We start from the raw sequence: 11,702 nt of genomic DNA on the forward strand, positions 1-11,702 counted from the left end.
AATAAATGTTTAGTATGAAATTTTTATCAACATATTTATTCTTTAATACCGTCCTGTGAGTTATTATTCTTTTGATATACACTGATTAGATAATGTGTACAGCTGTCCCCATATGTGATGGATATCAAAATAAATGTTATACTATGTAACTATCACATACATAGCCACCCCCCACCAAAGTATGTTTTTACGATACAGAGAAATAAATTACACCGTACAGTGCATCAACAGGTCCTTCGAACTATCCTGTGTGGTTTTCATTAATGAGAGCTATTGAACCGGTAACATCTACATCATTTAAATAATATTTGCATATAAACATGTGCTCACTGTCCCCAAAAAATGTTAATAAATCTTGTAATGGACAGTCACAGCAATCCAGGAGCATCTATGGTCCAACGTAAATATTTCCTTTGCCCGTTTCACTGAGTCTCCTCTAGGTGGCGCTATGTCCTTTCTAAATAAACCACAACTTCTGTCTTGTACTTGTGTGTGGAATTAAGGTGATTATGTAGACTGGTTCTCTCTAAGTAGGTTACCTGCATACAATAGGAGAATGGCTTTCTGCATGGTGGGTCGCAGTTTCGAACGGCAGCAGGCTGGGAGTTAGGAGCGCAACCACCTGCAAGGAGAAAAACATCAAAACCTATTAAAGTCCTCTCCCTCTGTATCTACACAGATCTTCTCTCAAATAGTCCCAGCCCTGGCTGCGTTACTGTTTCCTTCTGTCTGTCTTTGTACTGATCAGTGATGCTGTGTGGTGCAGGCAACAATGTCGTACTGTTGCAGGTTTTGTATTCAGTACTATAATGTGGAGTCACAATAATGATACTATTATTATTATTATTATTATTATGATTATTATTATTAATAATAATAATAATAACATAGCTGCCAACATTTTCAAGCAGTATTCCCGGCTGCGGTTAAGCCAAGGCATCTAAACCCGGCATTCGTGGTGCTGTCTGTGCATCTTGGAGCACTGCAATGTCCGTTATGACATGTTTGCTGAATTTCATCATAAGATACATGCAGAGTTTATGCAGAAACATTGCTGAGAACTGAGACATGCTGAGATATCATCATCAGATATCGCTTGGTGCTGTTTAGCTATATCTAATTTAAATAATGCAGGGACTGGTGGGAGGGTAATGGGGTTGTCTCATGCCCCAATTCTTCCCACGGCCTCTGTGGTTCCTAGCGGCCCCATGCTGGGTTACTGCGCGGTATGCGGATTGGTTTCTCTTGCAGGATGAACGTGTTGCTTGCTCCATACTGGTTAGTACATGTGTAAACAGCAGCATATATCAAGGTTGATTACTGTCTGGAAACAATAGAGGCTGCTCTACAGACACGCATTATATAAATATAGTTACCGACTGTTACTAACTTTTAGGGACATTAAAAAAAAATCATATTCTTGAAAACTCGTATACCTGGAGATGTCCCTATTTTTTGCCTTAATAGCACAGTACAATCGTTCTTAGTCTGTACATAAGATGCAATCCCCACTGTCCATTCTTATTGCTTCATATGATAATATTTATTACAGTTGCGTATCTAAAACAATCTAGCTCTATTCATAGAACAAGTCATCACGTGAATTGTAGTTCCTCAATATTCACCTAAATAATTGTCAACAGGGACCAACGCAGCGTGGATTTGGCTATATATAAAGTGTAAGGTATACGAGGCGAAACAAGTTCCTCACATATCGAGACCTATCATATATTATATAGCTAATAAAAATCTAACACAAGTAATGGGTTAATAACGGCTAATGTCAGATTCTATTTCTAGTGTTCCGAATTATATCAACAATACTGAATCAGGCTTTCAAACTGTGATATTTGCTATGCTGCAATATTACACTGTTTCATAAGGTGTTAATTAATCATTAAATATTAGTTGAATTATCTAGAACAGAAAGAGATCCTGTTTATAAAAAGTGTGTATAATCGGGGGTATGAGCCTGGGGGTGGAGGGAAATATATATTTTAATATTGATACATAATTGCAATTATTTATTTATATTATAATGTAGATGCCATTAGATTTGGGAACAAAATAGGAAACCTTGTTTAAAAACATGAAAGCATTTACATGAAGACATAATATATATGTCAGTGATGGGCTACCTGATACACTTCGAGGGCCACAATGGATGGCCCTCCAACCTTCAAAAGGCCCACACATTACCCTTAATCTCAGTAATGAGGTAAACAATACATTTAATCAAAGAAAGAGACAGTTATCTGTAATAACATATCAGCAGGTGTTTTCTACAAGTCTTAACGCTCATTATTTTGTAATGTATTTCTACACAAAAGCGGTGAGATTTATCTCTTTTTGGTACACATCTGACAATAATGCAGGAAGGAGCTATGGGGCCGCAGGTGAAGGATCAGAGGTCCCCCTGCTGCCCATCACTGATTTAAGTGGCAAAGATTTGGGTCATCTAATACGAAAACTCATTATTGAGAAAAAAAATTTACAAGAAAAAATTTAAACTATTGCTGATTTTCAGACACTGTGTCAGAAACTTAGACATGATGGCTGAGGGCCACATTCTACGCTCACTGTGAGGAGCAGCGATAAATTATTTAATGATGAGGGGAATGTCAGCAGCAGTGTAGAGAAGGACACTGTTCATTTTTTTATGTGTTTTAGTATATTTTAGACATGGTGCTCTAAATTAAGGAAAAGACAGAGTCCCAAATATTCTGCGTAATAGATCTAATTACTGTACATATGGCTTACCGGTATTCCATGCACTTAAATCTAGCTCTGCTGTGACTGATATTTTCATATCTAGTTTAAAACTTTTGCAATATGCTGTTACTTGTTATAGTGTCAGCAGGCTGAGATAACGAGCTTATCACAATGTTTATGATTCACAGCTCACACAATAAATCTGTGGTTATAACTCTGTTTTTTTCATTTATAAGTGAAAATTTGAAAGTCTGGCTGCAATTTTCTATGTATCTGTGTTTTTCAGTGTACTCTAAGATTTGCCTCTACTAAAGTTCTTCCTCAGTCCTCTCCCTGATGGTAGTTACACAGCGCTGCATAATATCTTTGGCGCTATATAAATATAGAATAATATTATTATTTTTAGAATCTTTTCTTTAAAGTTCCCACAAGGGTTTCTCAGTACTCTAAATAAATCAGAGCAGCTGCAGCTCTGGTCCTGCTATTGCAGCAAGACCAGCAATTTAGAAAAAAAGACATTTAATTTAAAATAGATGTCTGGCCCATGGCTAGGATCACCAGGGCTGGTGTTGTTAAACACAGAATGATGTTAGCGATCTGTGCTACCCAGTCTATGATTACCAGACTAAGGGGAGACAGGCACAATGGGCAGGAACACCCTTGGGGTAAATTTATCAAGCTGTGGGTTTGAAAAAGTGGAGATGTTGCCTATAGCAACCAATCAGATTCTAGTTATCATTTATTTAGTACATTCTACAAAATGATAACTAGAATCTGATTGGTTGCTGTAGGCAACATCTCCACTTTTTCAAACCCACAGCTTGATAAATTTACCCCTTAATCACGTTAACCAACTAAGTTATGTAAAAAACAAACAAACACACACATTCTGTTTTTAAAAACAAATTTAAAACAAAAAGTGCGCGACATTGCACTAAAAGACAAAATTCCCCTTAACCCTCAGCCCAAATATATCTGCACCAATATCAGGTGGCACAGTCTTAGCAGACCTCAAAGTGGGGTCTCTTATCTACTCTGATCTCGAGCTCAAAGTTCCAACCAATAATATACATAAGAACATATTTGAAACAGTCCTGTTTCCCGATCCCAAACTTGTGATTGGCTGGAAGCTCTCAGCCAGAGAAAACATTTTACAATGGACTGTGGTCACTAGGTATAGTTACCTCCATTTGCGCTGGTATGATCAAAAGCTTAGGCAAACCGAGGGGGGGGGTTTCCCAGTGCCAGGAACCCCCCCCTCCAAGTCTGGGGCACTGTATAATTGAGGTGGCTGGACCCTGCCCCCATTTCACACGGCTCTACTTGAAAAGGGAGAGCTGCGTGCACCTAACAGTAGTGCACGCAGCATTGCCTATGTATATTATGGGGATAGGGAGAGTTGGAGAGCAGCCAAGCACTGTATAAAGTTATAGCCACGCCCCCATGCATGCTGGTCACGCCCACTGGTGGCGTGGTGTGGAAACCCCTCTCTACAAATCCTGCGTTTGCCCCTGAAAAGGACGTGTGGCCTAAAGAATTACTGCGTTACATGTCTCTTTTGAAAAATCCTAAATATAGGCATTAAGTCAAATATAGAGGAAAGAGCACAATCCCACTCTTTCTCCGGACGGCGTGCGTAACTGCAGACGAATGGTGGCAGTGGAGTGCGCTCCACATCATGTTAATTATATGAATAATTATCATGTGGCGTATTGAGCCACACCCTACCCAACTCCCTGCGCCGAAATCCTCCATTGCTCCAATTTGGAGCAGAGCTGTGCCACATTTAATACCTAAATGATTACATACGGCACCATCACTGTACCTGTAATGTTCATCCCATCCGAGCGCTGACACCAAACCGTCCTTTTATTGTCCCTCCAAGGACTCATCCTCCACGTGTATCTGAAACATTTCCCTCCTGTGAGTAAACACACAAAGTGTCATTTACACAATTCTACTCCTCACCTGTGTATCAAAGGCGCTAAGATCTCACTGCCTATATTTGGCCAAAACATAAACTCTCGGCCGTCGGTAACTAATTGTGTGAAGTTGATGAAACTGACAGGCCGACTCTTGTGCACTAAAAATTTTATATTGCTGAAGCTCAGCCGAGGGGGGAAGGGGGGACTGAGGAAAAGATGCATTTGTAGGAGAAAAATCTGTGTATAAACATTTAATGAGGAAGAGATTATTAATGAATACGGAGTCAGGTCAGGAAAATGACTGAAACGTATTCCAGCAATTAGGAAGGATTGAATCAGTGTTGCCAAGTTCTGAAGCTCAGCTGCGTTTCCTGCTGCCAAATGTATCTCCGTAGGAATTGGTGCTGTGTCGTCACGGAAAGTCTTTATAAAAAATGTATGTTTCAAAACGAAAACATATATGGGCTTAACATGATGTGCTGTGGCCCTCACTGACCAATCAGATGCCTGCTTTCATTCATTATACTGCAACTGAAAAATGGCAGTAAGATTGGTTGCTATGGGTTACAGAAAAAGTGTGCACCAAGTTACTATATAAGCCTGCTCCATTATGTAAACAGAAGTGTGTTATATTTTTCTTTGCAAAAAATATATAACCTGTACAGGGCCGGGTATCAATCACCGGCTTCGGACAGTTCTCTTGGTTTCCTAGAGCCTGTACAATAAAGGTTCTAGACCGGGACTGGCGACCGACTGTTTCAAAACTGCGTCCGTCGATGCAGGCGACCTCGCAGGAGCTCCAGTGGGACCATTCGCTGAGGTGGCAATCACCTAAAGGACAAATATAATACAATAAGACGTAGAAATAATGATAATTATAATGTAACGTCCTCTCTCCCGGATAATCGAGCCCACTGTCATGCAATTTAGAAATGTCAATGTAGATAAGCGTATCCGTGTCTGTGTAATGAGACAACGGGGACTTGACCCGCCAGCCGGATCAGCGCACAGCGTCTGTTTTATGGAATGCTGAAGAGATTTCTGGAAAGTACAAATGCCATGTGCTTGGTGCGTAAGTAGTGGGAGATAATCACGCTAAGTGGCATTTTACAGCACTTTTATAAACCATCCCCCCCTCCCAACCACACACACACACAAAATCACAAAATACATTTATTTTAATCCCGTCGCATATTCATTTAGTTTAAAAACAATGTAAGATTAGTCATTAGTGTGCTGTATATTTGCGATAAAATTCTATGCTTTTAACCTGTGTTATTTGGATCTTTTTGAACCCAACACACAGAGACTGATACAGCATAGTTGCCTACTCTCCCGGAATGTCCGGGAGAATCCCAAATTTCTGGGAGTTCTCCCGGACTCCCGGGAGAGCAGGCAATTCTCCCTGAACCTGGCTGGCTGTGTAAACTAAACGGAGGGGGCAGGGCCTAGTGATGTCATGGACCCAGCATTGTGGCCCCGCCCCCTATTTTTATTGGTTCAGAGTAGTGATGTCCGTTTTGAGGGCGGGGCTAATGACGCAAATCTTCGAGCCCCGACCCCACACACCCACCTGCACCCCGGACCTCCCGGGAATCATCTTGCCCACATTGGCAAGTATGTGATACAGCACAAGACACATATCTGTTTGTGTGTATCGTCCGCAAAATCCCTCTGTGCATACCCAGAATCGTCAGAAACGTCAGTGAACGCAGCCCTGATTAGTAGTGATGACAGTCTCATATGGACGCTAGAACATGTGTTTGCAATTACGAGCAACTGTAAAAATTTATTTTATGTTCACGAGACATTATGAACATTCTAATAAATGTATTTCATGGGGAAAAATCTAAAAAAGCAATACTTTTTATATTTTTTAAACTATTTTATCATTTATGCCTTTATTATTACCAGGGGACATTGATTTAATCATTTTTATTATTTTCCTGAGCCTTCTTTTCCGAATTTATAATCCACATAGGGAATGTCTGTATCTTGCAGTGTCTTGTGTATTAGAGCACAGCAGACCTACACCCAAATTGAACAGCGCGGGTATCTTGCGATCCATGCCTTGATGAATTCGTGAGTACGCGAAGCCTAAATACGCGCGAATAATACTGAACGAGGGTTGGGCTCAGAATACGTCTCTTGATGAATGTTCTGATAATAATTCCTCATCTATAATATTATAAACAACATAAAAATGTAAAAGTAATGCAAAATCATTTCAAAGTTTCCGTTTCCGCTTAGTGACATGTACAAAATAATACCAGTAAATACATATTCACATTAAAGATTAATTGCGCACATTTTTCCGTCGCAGTGCGCCGGTACAAGAGCCTGGAGTACTTGTTTGTCTTTGCGCCCCAGGGAAAAATGTTACCAGCTCTCCGCTGGATATAAGAGGAAGCTTATACACTTTTTTGCATTATATAACCGCTTAAAAATAATGAGTGTACTCTGTAAGTAAAATTATTTTACACATTGCTGAAAGCACCGATCATTTGAAGCAATCCTAAAACATATCTGTGCAGCTAATGGGATAAAGTGTTCAGAAGAGATGTATTATAACGTAGCTGTTTCATTAGGCAGCGTCTTTGAGAGGAGTAACAGGTACAGTATGTATAATGTATGTAACGAAATGTCCTTCAGACAACTTACCTGGACACGGCACGTAGCAGTTGGAGTTGAGAGGACTTTCCTCGCTGGGTAACGGGCCGCATAATTTAGGGTCCACTTGCTTTTTGGCTCCAGAGGTGGAGGTATCGTGCACCACACATGTGAGATTACGAGACCTAAATCCTTCTCCACAGTGACCATTCTGTAAAGATGAACAGATAAATAAATTAGGATGTTCCAAGCCTGTCTGTGTCCCAGCCACAGCGTGCTGAATGGATTTCAATTAGGGAGGCAGCAAATTTAATATATTGCTGGGGATTTGCCCAAGTTCCATAGGTTTTTAATCAAGATTCCTGTTTGGATTTATCCAGCCTTATCTCAACTCTGTGATGTTAGTGCACAGAGACCTGCAAGAGCTACAGATAGATTAGATTCTATCATTTAATCGCCTACTGCTTAGGCTGGGTACACTCTACAGGTGTGTCAACCGATTATCAGGCCAACCACACGATAAATGACTGTTAGGTCCGGTATCACATTAGTGTGTGCACTCCCAGGATCATGTTTTATGGTACCAGAGCACATCGTATCGCTTGATTTTATAACCGGACTAAAAATCTTTATAAACGATGGAACGATGTTGCTCCAATCATGCAGTGTGTAAGCACTCAGGACCGGCAGTGTCCATAGATCTCTATGGAGTTTACAGAGTCACCATCTTTTCAGCAGATGGTTATGACAGATGAAGAGCACAGATCTGAAGGTAAATCTTGTAAAACGTGTACAGTGTGTACACAGGAATCAGCTGCTGATCAGGATTATCAGTCGTTGGTAAAATCGTTAACGATATCGCACCAGGAGAAATGTTCTGTAGTGTGTACCCAGCCTTTCTTTCAAGTTAGGAATTAGATTTTATTCAGTGGAATCCCAAAAACGAGGATTGTGTGGATCTCTGTCTTTAATACGGACTATGGAACAATAGGTGTCAAAGTGATATGGTTACACACTTTATTTCCCAGAGGAATGTGGACTATAAGCTCTGCTTGAGATAGGGGGTTAATTATCAATCGGTGAAGAGCCCTAAATCCGATGAAAACTAGTGTTTTCTACGGACTTGGGGCTTCTCCCTATTTGACAAAGCCCTTATCACTATGGCGATAGCTGGTGGTCAGCCCAGGAAACAATACTTTATTATTAAAATAAGCATTTTTTTAAATAAAGTTTTTTGGGTTTTTTTTTTAAATACAACTTTATGTTTCCCCAGAATCTGGCTCTAGAAACCCAAGATAAATAGACACCTTTATTTCTTTATGGTCATGGTCCTTGACTGGCTTTCCTAATTTTACAGACAAAACATCCCCAGCATCCCAAACTGGGCTCAACCTTTAATTATTATTATTATTATTACCATTTATTTATATAGCGCCACTAATTCCGCAGCGCTGTACAGAGAACTCACCCACATCAGTCCCTGCCCCATTGGAGCTTACAGTCTAAATCCCCTAACATACACAGACACACACACAGACACACACACACACACACACAGTCAATTAACCTACTAGTATGTTTTTGGAGTGTGGGAGAAAACCAGAGCACCTGGAGGAAACCCACGCAAACACGGGGAGAACATAAAAACTCCTCACAGATAAGGCCATGGTTGGGAATTGAACTCATGACCCCAGTGCTGTGAGGCAGAAGTGCTAACCACTGAGCCATCATGCTGTCCATTAATCATTATTTTCTAATTAATGTGTGTTATGCTGCGCTTTATACTCTTTTATTAAGTGTTTATCTATCCCTTCGCCCACCTTTGCTAATCCTAAAAGTACTGGCTTTAAAAAACAAATAAAACCTAAAATCATGGGGAGAGATTCAGCAGCTCATCTATCAGTCTGTGAAAAAAAAGAGATGTGAAACGAACAGGTCACAATACAAATGATTCGGTTTTAAACATGTAGATAAAAAAGCAAAGACGACGATATTTGAGGTGTAAAATGGTAATATGACATTTAGTAACAAGCAACATTACGGCTACAATGGCATTCATGGATCGGGAAATATTAAACGGGGGTATTCCATTGTGGAGAATCTAGGGCATCATTTGGCGTCAGCTGGGTTTACCCAACGATGCTCAGCTCTATCAACTCTATTATTCTCTGTCGCCATTTATAATGTAACAAGGAACACCAGTGTCACTTCAAGTGCTTTGTATGTTCAATAAAGTTTTCATTTATTAAAAAAAAAAATAATAATTTAGAGAGAGTTTAATTTGCACTATTACTGGCAGGAGCCACTATATAATTATTTGTTTTTCTCATTCTCATCTCTCAATTAAATGCATTAAGCACTTGTGACCATCAGATGACTGATTGCAATTAAGATAGCAGCTGTCCCCTTTTCCTTTTTTAAAATGCATTACATTTATGCTGATGTACTTAGTCATATAACTTAATTTGCTAATGTGCACATCTGTTTTACTATGGACAACAGGCCGCGATGTCGTCAGACAAACTTATCCAGCTTATTTTTTTTCAGGTTCTTTCCATTTACATCATTACAGGGACATTAAAGTCATCTACACGCAGCCATTCTGTAGGCTGAACCACTATTTATGAGAATAACGCCGATCAATTCAGTAAGAATGAGATAGCAGCGAGGCATGGGGCACTTCAACTTAATTGAAGTGCAGACTTTCAGCTTTAATTCAAGAGGTTGAACAGAAATATGCTATGAAATGTTTCGGAATGGTAACCATTTATACACAGTGCCCTATTTTCAGGGGCTCAAATATAATTGGACAAATTAACAACCAGAAATAAAATATTCATTCTTGATACTTTGTTGTGAATCCTTTGGAGACAATGACTGAAGTCTGGAACCCGTGGACATCACCAAATGTTGGGTCCTCCTTTGTTATGCTTTGCCAGGGCTTTACTGCAGTACCATCGGAAGCCCATGTGTTGCCATGACACTGACTCCACCGTGTTCTACCGATGACCCTAGTATGCTTCGGATCATGAACCATTCCAAGCCTTCTCCATACTTCTTTCTTCCCATCATTCTGGTACAGGTTGATCTTAGCTCAATCTAATCCAGAGAATGCTGTTCAAGAATTCGGCTGGCTTTATTAGATATTTCTGGCTAAGTCTGATATGGCCTTTCTATTCTTGAGGTTGATGAATGGTTTGCACCTTGTGGTGAACCCTCTGTATTTGCTCTCGTGAAGTCTTCTCTTTATGGTAGACGTGGATAATGATATGCCTACCTCCTGGATAATGATGTACCTACCTCCTGGGTAATGATGTACCTACCTCCTGGATAATGATGTACCTACCTCCTGGATAATGATGTACCTACCTCCTGGATAATGATATGAATACCTCCTGGATAATGATGTACCTACCTCCTGGATAATGATGTACCTACCTCCTGGAGAGTGGTTCCCTTGTCGATGTTGTAAAGAGGTTTACCATGTAAAGGACCCTGTGATCATCCACCACTGTTGTCTTCCATGGACATCCAGGTCTCTTGTGTTCCTGAGCTCACCAGCACGTTCTTTCTTTTCTCAGAATGTCCCACACTGTGGATTTGGCCTCTCCTAAGGTTCCCGCTGTCTCTTTTGATGAATTGTTTTTGTTATGGCAACTTTAAGGATGGTCTGTTCCACTTCATTGAGAGCTCCTATGACCGCATTTGTGGGTTCAGAGCAACAGCTTCCAAATACAAATGTCACACTTGGAATCCACTCCAGACCTTTTGCTTAATTGATGAAGAAATAACGAAGGAATAGCCCACACCTGTCCATTGAACAGGTTTTAAGCCGATTGTCCAATCACTTTAAGTCCCTTGAAAAAGAGGGGGCTGCATATTAAACAGCTGTAAACACTTCCTCCAATTTGGATGTGAATACCCTCAAATTAAAGCTGATAGGCTGTACTTTAGGTCCATATTCATTATATAACTTTAGCTTGAATATATTTTGGTAAACAGCTTAAACAACAAAAATTGTGTCAGTGTTCAAATATATATATGAACCTAACTGTATATATCCTATGTAATCTACCATACGGGAACGGACGCCCTTTGAGCTGTTGTAATTGTTGTCTCTCTGCTAGAAAACCCATTAGTGCTGCAGAGTCCAGCTGTTTCTCACCGCATCTAATGTATATTTATTAACTTTATCCGGGATGTTAAGCTTATCATAAAATGACCTCAAAATCAATAGTTTTGTAATTACCTTGTCCTAAATTTCATTCCAGCGAGTTGTTATCAAACAGCCATTTAGTCCAGTGATGCCAAGTGAGATATTTTTTGAGCGGAAGTTTATAAAGTCTGAGGACCTGACATTCAAAGGATTTAGTGTGAGCTCTGAAAGTAGCGCCATTACTTCGATGCGCTGATCGCTACGTCTGACAGCACAACAGCGTCACCGGAATAAATGCA

General features: G+C 40.1%; 1 protein-coding gene across 1 annotated transcript; it reads right to left on the bottom strand.

Moving 5' to 3' along the window:
• Positions 1 to 371: 371 nt before the first annotated feature.
• LOC142127193 (thrombospondin type-1 domain-containing protein 7B-like) lies at positions 372 to 10,319 on the bottom strand. Its single transcript, XM_075194322.1, has 5 exons — positions 10,203 to 10,319; positions 7,299 to 7,458; positions 5,295 to 5,468; positions 4,538 to 4,633; positions 372 to 622 (listed from the first exon to the last, which is right to left on the bottom strand). The coding sequence occupies exons 1-5, from the start codon at positions 10,317 to 10,319 to the stop codon at positions 447 to 449; spliced, it is 723 nt and encodes a 240-aa protein (XP_075050423.1). The 3' UTR covers positions 372 to 446.
• Between the last annotated feature and the right edge of the window lie 1,383 nt (positions 10,320 to 11,702).

Source organism: Mixophyes fleayi, unplaced genomic scaffold, assembly GCF_038048845.1.
Source record: "Mixophyes fleayi isolate aMixFle1 unplaced genomic scaffold, aMixFle1.hap1 Scaffold_29, whole genome shotgun sequence".
Lineage (NCBI taxonomy): Eukaryota > Metazoa > Chordata > Amphibia > Anura > Limnodynastidae > Mixophyes > Mixophyes fleayi.